This window comes from Nannobrachium achirus (genome assembly GCF_963921795.1).
Source record: "Nannobrachium achirus genome assembly, chromosome: 16".
In the NCBI taxonomy this organism is placed as follows: domain Eukaryota; kingdom Metazoa; phylum Chordata; class Actinopteri; order Myctophiformes; family Myctophidae; genus Nannobrachium; species Nannobrachium achirus.
In genome coordinates this window covers 9,965,592-9,988,870 of record NC_137823.1, presented here as the reverse complement: position 1 = coordinate 9,988,870, position 23,279 = coordinate 9,965,592, and the positions used below count along the sequence as shown (strand labels likewise).

Genomic DNA, 23,279 nt, shown 5'->3' with positions numbered 1-23,279 from the left:
AAAAAAAAAGTAAACAGACTGTCCTGGCTCCGCCTGCCCAGAGCGACTCTGCGCCTGCCTAGCTGCCAGGGGCGTCAATTGGGTATGGCAGGGGTATGCAGCTGCCATACCTTGACAGGGGGAAATAATAAAAATGTACTTTTCATCGTGCCTGTTGCTAAGGTATGGCAACATGACTGGTGTCTTCACCAGACACCAGTCATGTTGCCATACCTTAGCTTGTTCTGAACTGACGCCACTGCTAGCTGCTAGCAGCCTTGAGGGACTATATTGTTTTATGCATCGGGCTGTTAGTAGAGAAAGAGAGAGAGAAACGTTGGTAAAAGCGATCATTTTGTCGGAAATCAGTTGTTTTATAGTATTAGTAGTATAGTAATTGTAGTAGGTAGTAGTATTTAGCAGTAGACCTACTAGAATATTGGGCCCTGCTCAGTATCAATCCGCCGAAGCAAAGCGACCATCCCCCACCACCCCACGGCCGAGGTCGCACAGCAGAGATTCCACGGAAGGAAAGTTTCGACAACAAACTTTGTTAGAATTAGGATTACAAACCTACCCGCGTTGGTGACCCAGGACCAGGCAGCGCCCACCACGAATGGTGGTGGTCGTCGTGATGATGATGATGATGAAGAAGAAGAGAAAAAGATTCCTGTAGTGTAGCCGTTGGCTTTGAAGAGAAACATTCCATTTCTTGGTGCCGTTGGTCGCGAAGAACCGGGTCAAAAAGTGCATCAAGAGCCTCCTGATATCCCGATATGGACTCGGAGACCCCCGCCATACCCGCCGTTCGTTCCTGAGAGTGAGACCCCCGCGCTGGATGGATCGGCACGGCACAGTGGACACACATCTCGGGCGCAGTAGAGACCGCCGCCACCCATTCAACAGCCAGACGTACAGAGGCAGAGACTCACTGGACGATGGCCATGATTCTACTGTCCAGAGTGGTAAGACTTAGACTTAAATCCAGTGCATCTGCATGTATGTATAGTATACTGTATGTGAATCGCTTCAGGCTTTCCACTGCATCCGTGGTTCCACTGCAGCTTGGTTTGATTGACAAGCCTAAAGTCTGGTCTGGTCAGACGTGATCTCTATTGCGAATACACCAGTGGGATCCGGTCTAGAGCCCGCCTACTGCATCCGGTTATTTACACGCACACATAGACTACATGCAAGAAACGTTTCCGTATCCGGACCGGATCAGCAACTTGATCCAAGCATAGAGTTAGGATCCAAGTGCATATGCGTTTGTTTTTGCTACACAGGACACACGTGGATTTCCTATTACGCGCGTGCACGTACCGCATGTAGTGTACGGTGCACGGCACAGGTTAGCATTTAGCCAGCTACTATGATTATTTGATGGGATTTTAGGATTTAGTGGCTTAGTTTGTGTGTGCATGCGTACGATGCGTGTGAGAGAGAGAGAGAGATGCGTGTGAGAGAGAGAGAGAGAGAGGTTTCTTTTTACGTGTGGTGCACGTGCGGTGCACGCGCGTGCACGTACGGTGTGCGTTGCACGCGCGTGATCGTACTGTGCACGTGTACGGTGCACACCCGCACACCCGTAGCCTTTCAATTCAATTCAATTCAAAGGAGCTTTATTGGCATGAGAAAATATAGTTTACATTGCCAAAGCAAGTGTTATAAATAAAAACAGTTGAAAATGGGGAAGATAGCCTATACAGTTCTTGGAGGAAGTACAGCTTTGTGTAAACAGAGCTATGTTGCATTGTGACATTTTATATAGGTATACAGGGTATAAAGGGAATTTCACTGTGACAGTAAATGCATGGTAACTATTTACTATAACTGCATTTTATGTTATATATGAACTTATTGTAAGTCATTTGCTAAATGTCAAAATTGTAAATTGATTTGTTTAGATATAAACTATTTGATATTTTCCTGGCTATGATTTTAGATGATGAGTCGACGATGATGATGAGCCTACTTCTTCATTTCCACATCGTGGTCGTCCAAGGACAAGGATAGGTAAAGAAAAAACAAACTTTTTTTTGTAAATCAGACTTAGCACCATGCACATGCTCACATATATATATATATATATATATATATATATATATATATATATATATATATATATTTCTGTGGTAAGCAGGAAGTGCATAGAATGTTAGAGAGGCAGGGGTTGACATTTCTAAAACGGCCTTTTGATGAAAATAGTAGGCCCCCAACCTCCACGCATTCTGCTGTGACGCGTTGTGAGCTTGAAGGTGTACTATTTTTCATGTATTTTATAGTAATTATGTATTTGTATAATTTACAGATCGACCATGGGCTCGTGTACGAGTTCAGCAGACCCGGTGGAGCCCTTCCGGAGGAGCCTGGCTGGAGTGAAACAGAATGGAGCCCCAGGCCCTGTGCAGGCTGAATGACACACACGCACGCACGCACGCACGCACACACACATATACACTCTGTAGACATGTAGTGTCACAGTGAGATAAAGAGAACCCTGAAAGCTGAAGCAGGATTCAGGCTGAAGCTCATGTCACTGTGTCAATGTTCTGCACTGCTCTTACTACTGCTCTTACTTCTCTTACACACTAAAAGTGTGTAAAAAGACACTTTTTCTTGTTTTTATTTTTTTGAATTTGTTTGTAAACAACCACTGATCATAGGTGTGATGTTACTGAAGCCAACAATAAAAGGCTAAAGAGAGATTTCTGCCTGAAAATGTATTCTTCACAAAAATGCATTTTTCTCAGCTTTATGTTCTCAAAGAGCTGTTTTTAGGCCACATTCTGCAGCTTCTAGCTAATGAACAGAAATCTTTTTCTGTTGCAAAGTAGACATTCTATTCTTCGTTGCCATATAATTGTTGTCTTTATAGTCGAAACCAAATTTCTCCAGTAGGCCTTCAAAGATGAGCGACAATTCTCAATTTAGCTGGCAGTGGATTGAGCTTTTTGTTCAATTCTGTGGCAGTAAAAGAGTTAATCTCTCTCAAGACTCTTTCTCTGTACAAAACACAGAGGCTGTTTTTCATTTGACGATGAGAACTTTAGAAGCGAAGATGGAGGCAGATTGCTCGCTTATAAAGCACATGTTGGAAAGCACGGAACCGATCCAGCATGGCACCACATAAACACGATCGCTTCCTGTGAATGACGCGATGACGTCAGACCGGAAGTGTTCACGCTATGGACTTCTGGCCTTCAAAATAAGACAACGCTAGTGAATGGGACCGGGGGGAGGCGCGCTGGACATGTTAACCCGTTAATTTCAGCAGCACAAAATGGGTTAAGATTAATTCGAGTTTACAGTGAAAATGAAAACCAAAATTAAAAGGATGGTTTAAAATTAAAACTAAGCCTGATTAATGAAAACTAGGTTTAAAATTTGGTGCAACTGGATAAAAAAATAAGCCTTGATTTAAACCAAGTTAAGGCTTAATCTGTGTTAGTGCAAACCGCCCTTAGACTGGGATCGCATGATTACGCATTATTTTGTGCTTTAACTATTGAAAAATAGCAAATACGGTACAAGCTCACAGCGCGGCACTGCAAGCTTAGATCTGCTATTTTTGAAAAATCCTGAACATTAGTGCAAGTCTTTGAATATTTTTGACATGATTCTATAAATGTTTTCTAAATTTGTCTAAGGCTTTTTTTTTTAAACCTATGTTTCCATGTCAGTGGTGCTCAAACTTTTTCATGTGAAGGACCCCCAAAATGATATGTATTTGGTCGCGGACCTCCATCTCAAAATATTTAGTTCCAGGGACCCCCCAGAATTCAAATTTGAGTTACAAATGTTAGCTTAAAAAATACATAGTATATTCAAAACATTTTTACGATTTTTCAAAACAAGCTCGCAGTGGTGCCGCGCTGTGAGCTTGTATATCTGCTATTTTTCAAAAGCTTAAAGGGATATTTCACTTTCATTTTTTTTTGGTAATTTTATCATCTAATCAGGCTTTTATGAACACCCTGAACAGTTTTTAATTAGCTTGATTCAATATTTAGATATTTGATGTAAATGTTACCAGGCCCTCCAGGCCCAGGGCCTCTCCCCACACACACCCATTGTAACTTCAAACTCCATTTTAACACGTTGCTAGCCGAAATAGAATGGCTTGTTGTAGATTAGCCGTGAAATTTCTATTATTATATTATGATCTGAACCGCATTCATTTTACCAGACATCCAGCGCTATATCACGTGGTCTTCATCCCCTATTACCATACCGCGATCCCTGTTGTATACTCACCACAGTTCCCAGTGCAATTCTTCAATCTGCATTGGCTTAGAGTGGGGGTTTCGGCCGACGCATCTTATCCCTGTGCGTTTCGCGTGCGCGATCCGTTCACGTAAACGTCGGCTCAAATAATCCACGGATGACTCAAGAGTAGATATGTGCATTTTCGCTCGCATAGCCCGCAGCACTCCTGCTATGCGAGCACTAACGTATAAACAGAAAATGAATGGCTGCTGGGAGCCTCTGGAAGGAATGGACCTGACGTCACTTCTGCTTCATGTCAGACGAGCCATGCGCTATCGATGGACGAGTGGTGACTAGGGAAGGTTAGACGAACGCCGATTTTCAGATAAAAATAATTTATTTTGTTTTTAATGACCCAGTACGGTAAAAGACGGCACGGCTGAGACTCCTTGCTCAGATGTCCGGTATATTCCGGTTTTAATACTAGTAAGACACCTGAGGGTGGAATGCGACCTCAGGGTGACATGCAACCTCGCCCTAAAGGGCGAGGTTGATAGGGCCTTTCTGTGTGGAGTTTGCCTAAACATGGAGATGTGGTACAGAAGGACTCATATATGGGCAAAAAAGTATGTCATGTGACATCACTTCCTGTACAGACAGACAGCCATTGACTCCGACCTAACAATGGCTACTGTCTATGACGGTAGTTCCATATGACATCTCCATGTTTAGGCCAAACTGATTCCCTCCATTTCTCCATGTATAGGTCCAAATGCCCAACGTTGAGCTTGACTCAGTCCATTGAGTTGGCCTAACAATGGCTACTGTCTATGACGGTAGTCCCATATGACATAATGGAATGGACTTTCTCCATATATAGTGTTCTCCACATCTCCATGTTTAGGCCAAACAAATTTCGCTCCATTTCTCCATGTATAGGTCCAAATGCCCAACGTTGAGCTTGACAACGAAACGTTCTTAACACAGACGCCCCCATATTTACATATATATATAAAAAGTATGTCATGTGACATCACTTCCTGTACGTACAGACAGTCAGACCAACAGCCATTGACTCCGGCCTAACAATGGCTAGCTACTTTCTATGACGGTAGTCCCATATGACATGATGGACTGGACTATCTCCATATATAGTGTTATCCACATTTCGTGTAGCCGCCCTGTACAGGAAGTGATGTCACAACTCGCTGACATCACACTGACATCACAGAGGATACGGAAGGAAGGAAGGAAGGTCACATCACAGAGGATACGGAAGGTCACTCAAGCGACACGGTTCTTCAGAGTATATGCGACCTTCGGTCGCAATTAAGGGGCTCTTGCAAAGTGTTAACTTTGGTAGATTCATTAAAAATACCCATTATTTTTATTTGTGTGTGCGTGTGCGCGTGCGTGTGCGTGTGCGTGTGTGTGCGTGTGCGTGTGCGTGTGTGTGTGTGTTTGTGTGCGTGCGTGTGTGCCGTGTGTCCAGGTGTTCATCATGTGATCTAATGATCTAATTGATGATTAAAATGAAGAAGTGAATGTATTAAAATTAATGATGATTCAATCATGTACAAATTATCAGAAATTCATCAGAGGATTGAGGACTGGGGGGTCTGCTGCATGGATTGGTCTGAACAGGACTGAGGGCAGATGGGCTTGGCTGGATGGATCTCCACTGACAACAACGTGAGACATTTGACATGTTTTTATATTGTAATTCTATCAACGTCACTGTATGTGAGTGACTGAGAGGATGTGGTTCAAATACTGTTGTTTATTGTGCAGGTACTGGCAGTCTGGATCTCCTAGTAACAATGAAGACAGGAACTGTGCATACTACCATCACGCTACTGACCCTGGAACATGGGCTAATTATCCATGTTCAACTGCACTGCCCGCAATCTGTGAGAAATGATGTTTGTTTTCTCTTCATTGATGAAGCTGCACCTCAGTGTTCTGCTGCCAGTGGTGGAAGAAGTACTCGAGTAAAAGTACCACATTGTACAATTACTCTGTTACAAATTAAAAAGGCAGGGATTCAGAATTGACTCAAGTAAAAGTACAAAATCATTCCTTTTAGAATATACTGAAGTACGAGTAAAAAGTAAAAAGTAAAAGTACTTATTTTGCAGAATGTCCCATTTCACAGATTTCCAAAGTATAAACTGTAATGCTTTGAAAATAGCCGATCTACAAGCTCAAAACAACACTTTGTGAGCTTTTTTTTTTTTTTTCGTCTATTTTCAAAACGCCTGAGAATGCATATACCGGTGGGCTGAAATAGTTAATGTGTGTTTTGTAATAATAATGTAATCTACAAAGTAACTAGTAATTCAAGTTTTCAAATAATTGTAATGGAATAAAAATATTTCCCTCTGAGATGTAGTGGAGTAGAAGTAAAAGTAAATACTCCAGTAAAGTAAATAGATATCCCTCAAATGTGTACTTGTGTACAGTACTTGAGTACATGTACTTTCCACCACTGTCTGCCACACTATAGCAGTGTTGGGCAATATTACTCAGGAGAGTAATATATACTTATTACATATTACTCCTTAAAAAAGTAATAATATATTACGTATTATCAAGAATCAAGACTAATATATATAATGTATATTACATTATATGACTTTCATAGGTTCTCAAAGAGGGGTTTGAGGTTCTCAAAGTGGGGTCTGGGGACCCCTAGGGATAATTGAGGGGGTTACAGGGGTAAATATTGTGAACATAGCCGATCTACAAGCTCACAACACCTCCCAATGCGAGGCGTAGTGAGCTTGTAGATGGCTATTTTCAAACATTTTAATATTTGACAATTTGGCCAATGTTTGACCATCTTTATAGTACACTTTGTTGGTTACTTTTGATGTAGTAATGGTCTCATTATTATTAAATTGTTATCATTTTAGAGGTGTTAAAAAGGCATATAAAGTCCTTAAATTGTAAACCTCTCTGAACATAATCTGAGGACCCCCTGGGAGGAATAATAATAATAATAATTATTATGTTTTATTTGTAATGCACCCAATCTCAAAGTGCTACAATAAGCATTTGCATTAAAAAAAGGTAACACTGCCTAGTTCCAGTGGCGTCCGTGTCAGTGCAGCAAAAGCTAAGGTATGGCAACATGACTGGTGTCTTGCACGTGTTGTGCAAGACACCAGTCATGTTGCCATACCTTAGCAACAGACATGATCAATTTATTTGAAGAAGTATATCTTATTGTTTTCCCCTGTAGCCAAGGTATGGCAGCTTTTTTTTTTGATTTTTTTTTCTTTTTTTGATTGTGCAATAGTGCACTTTGGTCTGCCAGGCAGCAGAGGGCGGCCTCATGCGAGAATGAATGTGAATTGGCCTGCTATGTGTTGCCGTACATTCAGAGCAGTCACTGGCTACAGAGCCTCCGGGGCAGAGGAAATCAACAAGGAAGTGAATTTGTCTCCGTTGATGTTAACGCATAATGGATTTTTTACACCATCACCGCGGAAAATGTGATTACAGTACACGGCGGCGGGACCCCTCATGAGTTTACAGACATCAAACCAAGGTACAAAAGAACGAGCGAAAGAACGTACAATTGGCATCGAGGTTCTGTAAAAAATGGGGCGAACGTGAACGTTCAAAGCGTGGGGAGAGTTAATTGATAAAAGGATTTTTGAATGGGAACATTATAAATCTATTTATTTATAAAAGGATTTTTGAATGGGAACATTTTTATTCTCCATGACACACATATACAGAGGGGGGCGTGGTTTCTCTGACGTCGGAAGGCAGGCTGCATGCAGGCCAGTGAGCGCTGAAAATTAGCGTTTTTTGCAGTTTTACTCGTGTTTTATTCCGCGGCTTAATTTTTAGCTTAATGTAACACAATCAGGAACTGCACACTACACTTTCCATTAGCCTCAGTCTCCACAAGAGCTGTGGACATTATTCTAAATAAAGTACTATGTTCTATATGTCTGTCTTTCAATGTTTTATGAGATACTTAAAGTGTGGTTCCTGTGGAAATAAGCCGTAGTGCTTTCTAGGATCTCCTTTTAGTTGACCTTGTACCAGTGATTTGTACTGTCATGAAACTGTACTTTTTTCTATTGCAAACTTCTAATACATTTTTCAATCAATCAATCAACCAATCAATCAATCAATCAATCAATCAATCAATCAATCAATCAATCAATCAATCATCATCTACGTCCATGGTGGGTCCTTTGACTGAGGACCACTGCTACACCGTACAAGCTTTGTAGGGTGAAGCAGTGGTCCTGAAGGGCCCCCAGAAAGCACCCACCTGGAGGAGCTCTTGTCAGGGCCTCAAACCCAGTGAAAATCATTGCTGTAAATACAGAGAAAGGGCCCACACATTTTACATTGAATAACTTATACATTTCATTTTAGAAAGTTGACGATGACCGCGCGGCCCAGTTCCCCCAGGGAACTGGGCCATCTTGGACACATCCAAGATGGCGGACACACAACAAAGTTTAATCCATGAATTAATCACACAGATGTGTTAAGCAATGCTTAAAATTAAGCTCAAATTTTATTAAATCCTAGATCAACGAATCCATGATTAACCTAAACTAAGCTTTATGTAATCCGTCTTGGTGCAAACCGCTCCATAGTCTTATAGTCATCATAGCGTAGTTTTTATTTCGTTTTAACTTTTATTTTGTTTTCATCTGTGAAAAAACTTAGTTGACCAAAGTTTTTCGTCATAGTTTTAGTCGACGAGATCAACACTAATAGATATGAAAGCAAACGTCAGGCTAATGCATCTATGATAGTCTTGATCCAAGGCTAGGGGTGTTCTGGCACCGCCCTGCAGGCACAGTGGTGTAAAGTAACTGAGTAGGCCACATTTACTCAAGTACTGTACTTAAGTACAATTTTGATGTATTTTTTTTACTTTACTGAAGTACTTTTACTGCTACTCCACTCCATCTCAGAGGCAAATATTGTATTTTTACTCCACTACAATTACTTAATAATAATGTACTAGTTACTAGTTATTATCATTCAGTAGCGAAGTGTGATGTCACTTCCGTGAAATGGCGTGAAATGTCGCCCTCTACGGGGTTCATGCTGGTATTGTTTTGTATTCAAATCGCCATTGGGGAATTTGCGATCACCGCATATAAGAACTCTGTTAAAAATATGAACACACCATGCTCTCGGATTGACCCAAATGGATATGAAGCATCGACTAAGGTGGAAATGTACAGATTTACCCAAAGAGTAACACAATAAACACTAGAAACGAGTTACAACAGGCTATATCAGATATGAATGAATATCATAAACTATGCAGAATCCCCCCGCTGACAGAAACACGCACATGGTGTGTTTATATTTTTAACACAGTCCTTATATGCAGCGATCGGCAGATTCCCCAATGGAATACAAAACAATACCAGCATGAACCCCCTAGAGGGCGACATTACGCACAAATGACGACATGGCTTCTCTATTACAAAACATTATTTAACCACTTAATTGATGATGATACTCATATGGATATAATAATATATAATAATAATTTGGCAACAGTAACATTAGCGTTATCTCACCATCAGTTGATTCTTCATATCCATACAAGTCAACTCACTGAGATCATTTTTTTATGTTGGAACACAGTTCTTATATGACGCAATATGAAAAAAGAATTCAGAATGGGGGGAAAAACGTGAACCAGATAAGATGGGTAAATGACATCAAACTTTGTTGCTCTATAGTATAGGGCCAGTTAGGCCCGGGCCTTAATTTTTTTGTACCTTCATCTACTGCGAGGTAGACCTATATACCAACGAAGACGGCTTGAAATTAGGTATTGGTGTATGTGTCAAATTAAATAATGCATGCCCATAGCACATGTAAAAAAGCAGTCCATCTGTAACCAGGAGTCATTATTTCAATAAAACCATTGTTGGAAAATGGAATGTGTACTGTGCAATGTGCATACATGGATATGCTATTAATTTTCTGGGTTAGGCAGGCAGTGGACCTAAAGCAGAAAAACATTGAAAACTATATAACTAAATTGTGTTTACTAATATCGTGAGTAACATCGATATCGAGGTATTCTACAACGTTATCGAATATTGAAGGTTTTCCTAATATCGCCAGCCTTAGCCTTAATCTAACCCTAAACCTAACCTCAAAACCCTGTACGCCTGGGCAAAATATCAGGGAAAGACATAGCTATAGGTCCAAGCTCTCAGGAAACTGCTGTCTTTTTCCATCACGTCTCACACTGGTCAGATCATCAGACTCAGGTGTTTGGTCAGTCACGTCTGTCGGTAGTACTGATTCTACTGAGACCTGAGACCAGCTGTGTTGTCCTTGCATTTTGGACTCTTTCCATTGTGACCTTGTAAAGTTGTGTTCAACTCTATGGCTCTGGTTGTGTGTGAAAGGGTCAAGGACCACAAAGGAAACTAAGTCCCCCAGGACTTCAACCCTAATCCCCCCACCCCACAAACCCAATTGTGATGACAAATATTGAAGGAATAAATAAATAAAATATATATGAATATGTGAAAGACAATTGACTGACTTATATGTAAACCATACGATAACATCATACTTTCTATGCTGGAAAGTGTCTTCAGCCTCACAAAAAACCCTATCCGATCACCTACAGTCCACAGATTTGGAGCTGGCATCTGCCAATGATCTGATCTGTTCAGTTATCAATAACCTAGGCGAGAGAATCTTGTCTGTCATGTTAATATTATTCATTATTGTTTGGTGCCAAAATTCATCAGCCCCCGCTCTAAAAAAGCCAGCTCCCCCATAGCCTCCCCGGTCAAAATTATCTGGAGCCGCTGCTGTGTACCACGTGTGACTTGTAACTAAAAAGAATAACAACCGGACACTGAGTCAATGCTCCAATAAAGATTAAAAATGTATTTGGTTCCTTTACACCTTTTCAACATTTTTCATATCAAGGTCCATTATTTATTCAGCATTTAGAATATTGTGTTGTGGTTGGATAAGATCTTGTCCACAATTCCATGCTGCAATTGATGTGGTTTATCAAAATAGCTATTCTTCTACATATTCCATTTGCAGGTTTATTTGGTTTTGGGCCCATTTGGTTACATGTTATGATCTATAAGGGTCCATTTGCTTACCAAATCTTCCATCATTTAGCTGGGGACCACCTGGAAGGCTGGAACCCCCTCAAGGACCCCGTAAGAAAACCACTGCTCTACACCATCATTGTACGCATGGCGCTTTAATCGGCCAGACTTCCGACTATAACAAAGTGACTCAACCCATCAGAATTCGGCGTATCTCTCCGCCGCAAACCTCCCCGTCCTCCTCTTCTGCTTGTAGAACCACACCAGGCGCCCGAGGCGCTCCCTCAACGAGCGCCGTCGCGGGGGCACGCCGCTGCCGCCAGGCCACTCCCCCCTGCCGTCGCGCCTCAGCGCGCCCAGCTTGGCCCTTAGTTTCTCCTGCATCGCCGCCCACCTCCTCCGCACCCCCTCCCCGAGGGTGGTCCGCTCCCCGCGCCGCCCCCGCACCAGGATGTCGCACAGCTTCCGCACGGCCAGGTTGCGGGGCGGGGCGCTCCGCTGCACCGCCCGGCACAGCGGGCACTCGTTGGCGCCGGCGCGCTCGCGCCACCAACGCCGCACGCACTCCCTGCACAGGCTGTGGCTGCACGACAGCACCACGGGGTCGCGGAAGACCTCGTAGCACACGGGGCAGCGGAAGTCGGCCTCCGACAGAGACGACTTGGAAGACATTTTGTTTTTGGGTTTTTTCGTCTCTTTGATTGCGGAGTCGGCGAAAATCTGTCGGTCAGTCAGTCAGTCAGCCAGTCAGTTAGTCAGCCAGTCAGTCAGCCAGCCAGTCAGCCAGCCAGACAGCCAGCCAGTCAGTCAGTCAGTCAGTTAGTAAACCAGTCAGTCAGTCAGTCAGCCAGTCGACGGCAGTTACTCTCTTCTCTGGAATGTTCACTGAAGTGTACTAATTTGAACCCCGTTTCTCGTTAAGTTTCTCAAAGGGCACTTTTAGACCGGCAAAGAACCGGTTCGGGTTCTTTCTCCCGCCTATGGGACGAACCAGAGGTGAGCTTTTCCACCGAGAACCGAGTTGGTTTCCGAACCGTAAAAGTTGGTTCGGAACGGGAACCACTAAATCCTTGGTTCCTCTGGTTCAATCTGGTTCAATCTGGTTCTTGAACCAAGGTTCTTTTGGTGGAAAGGTATTGCGCCCTGGCGGTGTTTATATAATTCTACCTGACTCCTGCTGTTTCGTATCGCTCGCCCTCCTTCCTTGCTCGTGTCTCACGGTGCCTCTCTTTCTCTGTATCTGTACCTTTAACTGCTGTGTCCACCCTACTCCTCTCGGCGACTGTATTCCCCCCTCCCCCTACGCGGGATTAATAAAGGCCTATACATAAATGCATCCCCTCAGGCCTATTTAAATAAAGACAGCTTGTGCTGCGTTCTCATTTGGGTTTCTCCTCAAGTACCGACGGGGTGGACGTCACCGTGACGTCACTGCAGCGGTGTGCTCATCGTGTTGGGTCGCTCATGACCCCTCCCAGCAGTAGTGCTTTCGAGGCCGGACGACAGCAACAACGGCGATGACGGCGTACAGCCAATATATTTCCCACATGCATGCGCAGGAGCAGCACGGAACAGTGCATGCTAGAACCATAGAGCTATAGGCTATACTTTACTTGAGTATGTCATTGTTTTGATAATGTATTTACTCTAATTCTCTTACTTGAGTAACATTTTGACTGAGTTACTTTTACTTGTAGTGGAGTACATTTCGACCAGGAGTAGCTGTACTCTCAAGTACTCTGTCAAGTAGTGCTTTCGAGACCGGACGCGCCAGGTCAAATGGCCAATATATTTCCCGCATGCACGTGCAGGAACGGCACGGAACAGTGATTTCTAGAACCATAGAGTTATTTATAGGCTATATATGAGTGATAGTACAGCGGCTAACAGCAGTATTTTGGGAGAATCGTTCACTTGGTGATACAAGCGTGAAAATTGGTACATGTCATCTTTGGAGGCCACTCTTCGATTTAAGAAACCAGGCCACTTGAAAATCAAAGATGGCGGCCCCCGAAATCCAAGATGTCCGTCCAAAAACGTGTTTTTTCCTTTATAACTCCAAATGCATTGATTTTAAGACCCACACATGTATTAAAGTTGAATATAAAGTTGTGCATTGGGGATATTTTGGTACCATGTACATATCTGTATCTATTTCGTTTCTTGAGATACAGTATATAGGTACACCTGAGTCTGTAAAAGTACCTATATGCTGTATCTCAAGAACTGTAATAGATACAGACACATACCTGGTACCAAAATATCCGCAATGCCCAACCTTATATTCAACTTTAATACATTTATGGGTCTTAAAATCAATGCATTTAGAGTTATAAAGGAGAATACTTGTTTTCGGACGGACAGCTTGGATTTCGAGGGCTGCCATTTTGGAATTTTGCATGACCAGCTGTATTTTTTAAATGAGTGGGATTTGAAGAGTACTTGTACCAAATGTCATGCTTGCATCACCAAGTGAACGGTTCTTCACTTAAAAACAAACAAAGCTGATCTTTTCAGATAGGACTCATCTAAGGACTTTCAGTACACCCCTAAGTGGTCCAAATTGGGCCCAAGTTTCAATATTTTTGTGGCCACCATTACTTTTCAGCACTGCTATAACCAGAGCTTCACAGGTTGCCACTGAGACCTTGCACTCCTCCACCTTCCATTTGAGGATGCCCCACAGATGCTCAATAGGGTTTAGGTCTGGACACAGGCTTGGCCAGCCATCACCTTTACCCCCAGCTCCTTTATTAAGGCAGCGTCGTCTTGGAACTGGCACTGGGAAGCTACAGTTCATTGAGGGAACCATGAATGGCAAAATGTTCTGGGACATACTGAAGCAGAGCATGATCCCCTCCCTTCGGAAACTAGGCCGCAGGACAGTATTCCAACATGATAACATCCCCAAACACACCTCCAAGATGACGCTGCCTTAATAAAGGAGATGAGGGTAAAGGTGATGGACTGGCCAAGCATGTCTCCAGACCTAAACCCTACTGAGCATCTGTGGGGCATCCTCAAATGGAAGGTGGAGGAGTGCAAGGTCTCTAACATCCACCAGCTCTGTGATATTGTCATGGAGGAGTGGAAGAGGGTTCCAGTGGCAACCTTTGAAGCTCTGGTGAACTCATTGCCCAAAGAAGGTTATAGCAGTGCTGAAAAGTAATGGTAGCCATAAAAATATTGACACTTGGGCCCAATTTGGACATAGGGATGTACTGACAGTCCTCCTTGAGAAGCTTCTGCTTTGAGGGTTCAGCAGAAGAAGAGTCCTGTCTGAAGAAATCAGCTTTGTTTTCTTTGAAGTGAAGAACCGTTCACTTGGTGATACAAGCCTGAAAATTGGTACACGTCATCTTTGGAGGCCACTCTTCGATTTAAGAAACCGGGCCACTTGAAAATCAAAGATGGCGGCCCCCGAAATCCAAGATGTCCGTCCGAAAACATGTCTTTTCCTTTATAACTCTAAATGCATTGATGTTAAGACCCATAAATGTATTAAAGTTGAATATAAAGTTGGGCATTGCAGATACCAAGTATGTGTCTGTAACTCTGTATCTATTGCAGTTCCTGAGATACAGCATATAGGTACTTTTACAGACTCCGGTGAACCTATATGCTGTATCTCAAGAACTGAAATAGATACATTTTGGTACTTGGTACCAAAATGTCCGCAATGCCCAACTTTGTATTCAACTTTAATACATTTATGGGTCTTAAAATCAATGCATTTGGATTTATAAAGCAAAACCCACGTTTTCGGACGGACATCTTGGATTTTGGGGGCCGCCATCTTTGATTTTCAAGTGGCCCGGTTTCTTAAATCGAAGAGTGGCCTCCAAAGATGACGTGTACCAATTGTCATGCTTGTATCACCAAGTGAACGATTGCTCCTATTATCCGCTGTACTATGATGGCGCGCGATAGCCTATCTCAGGGGTGTCGAACTCATTTTGGGGTGAGGGCCGGATTGGATGAAAGGCGACTTGATGAGGGCCGAACCAGTCGCGGATCGGATGGCATGCACACTCGCTCATATGTTCGCTCTGTTTTTCTTCCTGTTGTCTTAGCCACTGCTATCACTAGCAGTATAGCAGTATATCATTTTACAAATTGTGTTCATTATTAAGTAAAATAGCTACTTTCATTATTGGTATTACAGTTGCAGTTAGGTACGAGAGATGCTATTTGTTTAAAGGAGTAGTTCATCCCCAAAAGGATTTTTTTTCTTTGATTACTCACGCCATGGAGACTCAAGTTCAATAATATATTTTTATTTTATTTGTCGCATTACTAAGACAAAAATTTGATAATAGTACACTTCCCCCATTGATTCCGGATGGGGACCCAAATGCATTTGGGTCCCCATTCGGAATCAATAGGCATGCATTTATTGTAATCAAATTTCTGTTTTAGGACTGAGTCTACATTGGCTCCATGGCATTTTGGGGGTGAACTACTCCTTTAAGAAGTGCCAATAAGAATAAACCATTTGATAATAGAATAATTCCATTCCTGATAGTCTCTGCTATAATTTGTAAATGGCTAAAAAAAAAATATTATTGATGCAGGACAATTATTATTTTTATTGTATTTTATAATAAAAAGAATAAAAGTAATGAACAATAATGGCATATTCAGAAAATATCTGAATAATAAAACTTTTACATTTTATTATTATTATATTTTTTAAATAAGTTATTTTCTTAACAACATTAATTTCCATGTCTAATATGTGTAATCTTTGAGTACAGTTCGAATATTGTAGGTACGTTCAGGTAAGATTCATAGCCAGACCCCCCACCCCATTCCTAGCAACGCTGTCATCTTCAGAGAGAGAGAGAGAGAGAGAGCTGATCACTTAACATTCCAATCAATCAACTCAATCACCGCCACCTGGTGGGAGAAACCTAGCCTGCAGTTCTTAAAACAATCATAACTCTTGACAGGAATGGGCTAGAGACTTACTTTTTTTTTCTAAATGCTCAGAAATATATGCTCTACAAGCCTGGGGCCGGATTGAATCACCATCCGGCCCGCGGGCCGTATGTTTGACATCCCTGGCCTATCTAATCAAATTGCTATTTGCACAACAAGTGCTTGCGCATCACCAAGATTCACAAGCCCAAATAGGCTACCTACCCTATTCATATGGATACTTTACACCTACAGTAGTAAACTTTTAGTTACTCTACTGCAGCGCAATATTTTCTATTTGCTCCATGTGCACATGTGGGCGCAAATACACATCTAAAGCCGCACGTGCACGTGGCGTCAATAAATTCCCCCTGTAAAGAAAACACCAAAGCACCACTGCCTAGGCTGTGAAAATTATTGAGTACTGAAAATGATTGAGTACTGTGAAGCGGTGATTTGCCCCAGATTTCAACGTATTAAGACAGAAATGCGAGTGGGATTTACCAAGCCATCCTAAACAGACAATCCTAGAGTACGTTTGGTCTGTCCTTTGATAAATCAAGGCTGAAACCGACCGTCATTTAAATATTACACTCTTAAATATTCTCAAACGCCCCGATTCTACGACACGAGCAACTGGAATACGACAAAACAATGTGAGGAACACCAAAAGGAAATTGCTTTTTTTTGGGGTGTACTATCCCTTTAAGCTAATCACCTGGGTATGGACGCACACGCAGGCACACACACACGCACACACAACATCTAAAGTCCTCGAGGTATTTAGCATCCAAGGTCTATACAAAACATTATTATACGTTGTAAAGCGGTAACATAAATAAGCCTCCAGCACACAATTACTCAGAGCTTTAATGAGCTTTATTATTATTATTCATTTCACATTATAAATGCTTGCAGGTGTTCATTCACCGTTCAGATGGAAGAGAAGTGACATTCAGCAATTATATTATGATCATAATGAGAACATTAAAATTCTCACAGACATGGACAAGTCTTGCCACGGACACATTCTGTCCGTGTAAAGACATATCGAAGACCACTGAGAACAAGTGGTTCTCAAACATTTTCATGTCCAGGACGTGAGTAGCGTCAGCCAGAGCCTTGTATACAGAGAGAGTCGCACCACCTCCGTTCACTTCGTGGGACCAGGTCTCCTAGTAAACATATCGCTGTTGACGGGTATACAAGGTATCTTGTATCTCCAAGTTTCAAATTTCTCTGTTCTTTCACAAAGTAAAGCCCTGCTTCATCATTCAAGGCCGTCGCACAAAAGTAGTGAAAACAGCAGATCTACAAGCACACAACGACTTGCGCTGCGAGGCGTTGTGTGCTTCTAGATCGGCTGTTTTCACTAGTTTCAATCATTTTTTAAAATGGAAAATGCAAAACAAACGGTTTTGGACATACAAGGTTTTCACCTGACAAGGACGATATATTGGTGAATAGTGACAAGCGAGAACCAGAAGTTGGAAATTGGAGTCTATGAGGGAAAAGTGACATTACCAGTTACATGAACCACGTGACTGGCGCTGTTTCTGAATCCCGCATTGGCAGTACTCTCTAATACAAGGCTCTGGCATTAGCGTTGCTAGTTATTGGCGTATACGTCACTTTCACGTAATACTTCCCAGACAGATCGACAAAGCGGCGTCACTTTCACATAACACTTCCCACAACCTTATTTTACCACTGGGTTTAATGGCGAGCCGCATTAATCATATTCAAATTAACTTTATTGTCACTTAGGCCTACATGCACTGTTTAGGTACATACAGTACATGTGAAAAACATAGGGATAGGCTTTAGAAGATATGATATGATATAGTACTTTATTGTCAGTTCACACTGAAATTTGTCTTGCGACACAGCAGGTCATGTATGCGACACATAACATATATACACACATTTAACACATGTAACAAAAAAAAGACAAGACTGGTTTACATACATAAGGATAATATAGACGAGAGCAGTGTCCACTGCCAAGCCTACCTATGGCCAAGCTCCTGATTAAGCCTTAAAGTCGACTGATGGACAAAGGACCTTTTCAGTTTGACCTTTTTGTATGCTGGAACTTCGTATCTCCTTCCTGAAGGCAGCAATCTATATTCTCTATGCAACACATGGCTACTATTAGAGGTAATATTTCTTGCCAACCTTAGAATGCTGTTATCATACGTATTCGTATATAGCCTCTGAAGTGGTTGTCCAACTATCTTTGAACAAATGTTCAGTTGTTGCAGCAGTTGTGACTTTAGGGCTGCAGACAAGCATCCATACCAGGTGGTACTACAGTACTGGAGAACACTCATAATGACAGACGTGAAAAACATAAGAAGAATCTGTCTACTAGCACCAAATGATCTTAAACGGCGAAGGAAGTAGATTCTTTGCTTTGTTTTCTTACACACAGATTCAATCTGATCTTTCCATGACAAAAGTTGGTCTATTACTACTCCGAGGTACGTATACGAGCATACCTGGTTGATCTGTTCACCATGAATAGTAATGGGAGATCTGTGTGTATCTGGTGGTGCACCAAAAACAATCTCTTCTGTCTTTTTTGTGTTAATGATGAGAGCGTTGTTATCACTCCATTCAACCACCTTATTCACTCTGAGTTGGTGCAGTCCAGGATCACTGGAACTATCTAAGAGTGAAATTAAAACTGTATCATCAGAGTACTTTAGAATGTGTTGGTCTGGATCCTTAGTACGACCTTCAGACAGACATTCCTCAGTACGACAGCTGTCAGTATAAAGGGTGAAAAGTATAGCTGAGCTTACACAACCTTGGGGGGCCCCAACATTAGTTGTTACTGCTGAGGAGAGGGTTCCGTTCACTTTCACCCTCTGTACCCTGTTGGTGAGAAAGGCAGCATACCAGTGTATTAAGTATGGATTCAGTTCCAACTGCACCATCTTTGACACTAGTATATCAGACTGTATTGTGTTGAAAGCTGAAGAAAAGTCTAAGAACAGCACCCTTGCATGATTCATGTTAGACTTATCTAGCTTATCTAGGTGTTTTGTAATTAAGTGGACCAGTGTGACAACCGCATCCTCTGTACCGCAACCTTTCTTGTATGCAAACTGGCAGGGGTCGAATTTGTCTTTGGTCATACTAACAAGATGGTGCAAGAGTATTCTTTCAAGTGATTTCATAATCACTGAAGTGAGAGCTATGGGTCTATAATCCTTATGTTCTTTTGGACATTGGATTTTGGGCAGTGGTTTTATGTATGATGTTTTCCAAGGCAGAGGAATTGTGTGTGTGTCTACAGAGGTTTGAAATATTGGTTGCCACACTGGAGCCAACTCAGATGCAAAATTTTTGAGGAGAAAAGCACTGCACTCGTCCGGCCCATTAGCTTTCCTCGTGTTAGTGCACTGAAACACTTTCCTTACATCCTCTTCCGTGATAGTAATTCGGTCTGAGGGGGCAGGTGTTACAGCCTTCAGTATATCAGTGCACTTTGAGGAGTTGTCCAATGATTCATATCTAGCAAAGAATGTATTTAGGTCATTTGCAAAGCTGAGTTCATTATCTGTCACAATAGGTTTCGTGGTGGATGACATTCCTGTCATGGATTTCATCGTATCCCACACCCTTTTGTGATTATTGGCATTAAATGCGTCCTCCAATCGCTGTCTATGTGCCAATTTTTCCTGCCTCATTTTGATTTTTATCTTTTTATCTGCCAATTTCATGGCACCAAAATCTTTGTTTATAAAGGCCGTTTTCCTTTCATTTATAATTTCTTTAATGTCTGAAGCTCAGATACAATAAAAGGTGATAACGAAACATGATAAGACGACCTACAGTAAAAGCACTTAATAAACAAACGCAGTTGCAAGAATATCACTAGAATCATTGGACTCTCCAGTCTGCAGTCCTAGAGTTTGTCTCTCACTGCTACACAATTCATTTTCCACGATCCAATAAGCAATGAGGTTAGTTTTAGCTATCATTTTACTGAGGTTAAGGCTAGGAAGAAGGTTAGCTTTCGATTTCTCAAATTCTGCCCAAACATTGGCCTAAAATGTATATAAATTCTTCTCGAACCCGATCCTATCCGACGTTTTCGGGCAAGGCATAAAATGTATGCCAATGAATGGGGCCGGGTCGGCCGGGCCTTGAGCTGGCCCAGTTTTACTGTGGTTAAGATTAGGAATAAGGTTAGGTTTAGACATAGTTTTACTGAGGTTAAGGTTAAAAATACGTTTAGGTTTAGTCATAGTTTTACTGAGGTTAAGATTAGAAATAAGGTTAGGTTTAGTCATAGTTTTACTGAGGTTAAGATTAGGAATACGATTAGGTTAAGGCATATACTGTAGTTGCAAAAAGAAGTTCAACAATGCAGCACTGTCCATCACAGCAACTACTGTCCAATCACAACGCGTCCTAAGCATGTCTTGCGTCAACTCGTGGTACTAGCACCCAGGCAGTGCCGGAAAAAGTACTCACATTATTTACTTAAGTAAAAGTATCAGTATTGTAAGTGCAATGTAAAAGTCCGGAATTCAAAATGTATTTGAGTAAAAGTATCAAAGTGTACTTTAAGTACCAAAAGTAAAAGTATGAAAGTGTTGGCATCAAAAATGTACTTTAAGTACCAAAAGTAAAAGTATGAAAGTGTTGGCATCAAAAATGTACTTTAAGTACAAAATGTTTTAAAAAGATCTACAAGCTCACAGCTTGTAGAACGGTTATTTGCAAATAGCCAAGGTTTAAAATAGGGCTAAAGTGGTTCATGTATGTTTGATAATATTAATATCTGGAAAGTAACTAGTAACTAAAGTTTTCTAATAAATGTAGAGGGGAAAACAGTACAATATTTGGATCCAGGATAGTGGAGTAACAGTAAAAGTATTGGTAATTGGAAATACTCCAGTAAAGTAGCCTACAAATACCTAAAAATGTTACTTAAGTACAGTACTTAAAGATGCAGTGCCATGATTTGAGAGAGGGCGAGTTCCAAAGTGCGGCCAGCCCTTGGCCGAGGCGGCCGGCCCTTACTGCATGATTTATCTCCTCCTTAAAACATGATTATCAGGTATTGTGATTATACTAGGAGGAAGATTTCTTCCAAAAAAGTGTACAGAAAGAGTTAAAATTATGTTTTTGTGTGGCCACACCGACCATTTAATTAAGTATGCCTGGTTGTCATGGTGGGTGGTGACCCAGCTGAAGTTAGCCACACCCACAGTGTTGGGTGAATGGTAAAAGGAGAGGGGATGATTATATGATGTAATTTAATCACTGTTTTTGGAACGTCACTTTTTTGACCCACTAGGTATCAGCCTCCAGGAAGAAACCCAAAATACAAAGGGAATACATCATTGCTCATAACAACCACACCAGGGGGTCTAATGAAGTACTGTCAACCTCATAGACACATGAAAACCAGAAAAAGAACAAAACTATGGCACCACCCCTGGTGTGGTTGTTATGAGCAATTATGTATTCCCTTTGTATTTTGGGTTTCTTCCTGGAGGCTGACAACTTGTGGGTCAAAAGTGCCGATCCAAAAACATGATTTAATTACATCATAAACTCATCCCCTCCCCTTTTACCGTTCACCCATCACTGTGGGTGTGGCTAACTTCAGCTGGGTCTCCACACACCTGACAACCAGGCATACTTAGGCCAAATTCCAATCTCCCCCCTAAACCCTGTTGACTGTTAACTCATGGACTTAGGTGACGTCAACATGGTAAGGGCTTGAGGGTACACCCCCCTAGTGGTGAGCAAAGGAACTTCTGTGGACTCAGCTAGAGGGTACAGCTCCAAAGGGAACGGAACAGCACTTTAGATCAGTGGTTCTCAACCTGTGGGTTGGGACCCCCTGGGGGTCCGCAAATTATTTTAAGGGGTCCCCAGATGATTATTAATGTGTGACATTGTTTTCTCAACAGTAAACAAACCAACATGATGTTTATAGAGGGTCAAAAACATTGTCCAAATATATCAGAGGCAGAAATTGTGGAAATAGCAGATCTACATGCTCACAACACCTCGCAACGTTAGGCGCTGTGAGCATGTAGATCTGCTATTTTCCCAATAGAACCGTGTTATACAAAGCCCCCTGACCAGTTCAAATATGATTCTTTTGGGGGTTGTTGCCTGAAAAGGTTAATAAAGGACCACTGCTAGATGAGTGTTTTATTCATGACACTTTACATCACATTTAAAATACTGTCCTTATTTACAGTAATTGCTTTAAAGTATGTGATTGTTGATTATTATTATAATAGACTAGATAGTAGATACATTAATCTATTCTTTTTAATTTCTGTTTATGGGTTATAATTCGTTTTAAATTGTATTTGCATATTCTGCATTTACCTTGCATATGTCTTATCATGTGCCCCCTTATTTTTAATTAAATATATAGGCTATCTTCCATCCTGTCTCCCTTTGAGAACAGTGAGAAAGCACTACTGCTTGTTGACGTTCTAACCGCGATTCGTGACTCATCTCCACATTTAAATGATTGACATTTGGAGGATCCAGCTGATTCCCCTAGTAACGCTATGAACTGTGGGTAATTCCTTTGCCAAAGGCAGCATATATGTACGGACTTTGGGAAAGTCAACAAAAAGGGGCGTTCCCGCACCCTCACGGACTTACCGATTTACATTGGAACAACCCTCAAGCCCTTAAGACCAAACGTGAACGCGCACGTTGACTTTGGCTAAGTCCGTGAGTCAGCGAGTCAACGGTTTGGAATTGGACCATCATGAACTGGTGGGTTTGGCCACATAAAAACATAATTTTTACTTTTTATGTACACTTTTTTGGGGAGAAATCCTCCTCCTAGTATAATAATAATACCTGATAATCGTGTTTAGGGGGGAAATAAAATCATGGCACTGCATCTTTAAGTGAACGTACTTAGTTACTTTACACCTGCACTAGGAAGTGTCAAGGTGTTCTCCAACATGACAATGAAGCATCGCAGACCGTTTTAATGATGTCATCATCGTGGTTTGATGACATCACACGTGCACCAGGATGTCGTGGAGGGCCTTGCGCTGCAGGTCGGGCACGGTGGCGTCG

At 41.8% G+C, this 23,279-nt stretch overlaps 1 protein-coding gene across 2 annotated transcripts in view; it reads right to left on the bottom strand.

Annotated features, from left to right (window-relative positions):
- Positions 1-17,057: 17,057 nt before the first annotated feature.
- The window catches only part of iyd (iodotyrosine deiodinase), a 13,231-nt gene continuing 7,009 nt past the window's right edge, over positions 17,058-23,279 (bottom strand). Inside the window, exons 5-6 of one of the 2 annotated variants that reach the window (XM_080743923.1) lie at positions 23,184-23,279; positions 17,058-19,076 (exon numbers count right to left, since the gene is read on the bottom strand). The exon at positions 23,184-23,279 is cut by the window's right edge and continues 122 nt beyond it. In XM_080743923.1, the coding sequence (XP_080600049.1) occupies positions 23,219-23,279 (61 nt within the window). In that variant the 3' untranslated portion in view covers positions 17,058-19,076; positions 23,184-23,218. The other variant, XM_080743922.1, reaches the window with a different exon arrangement.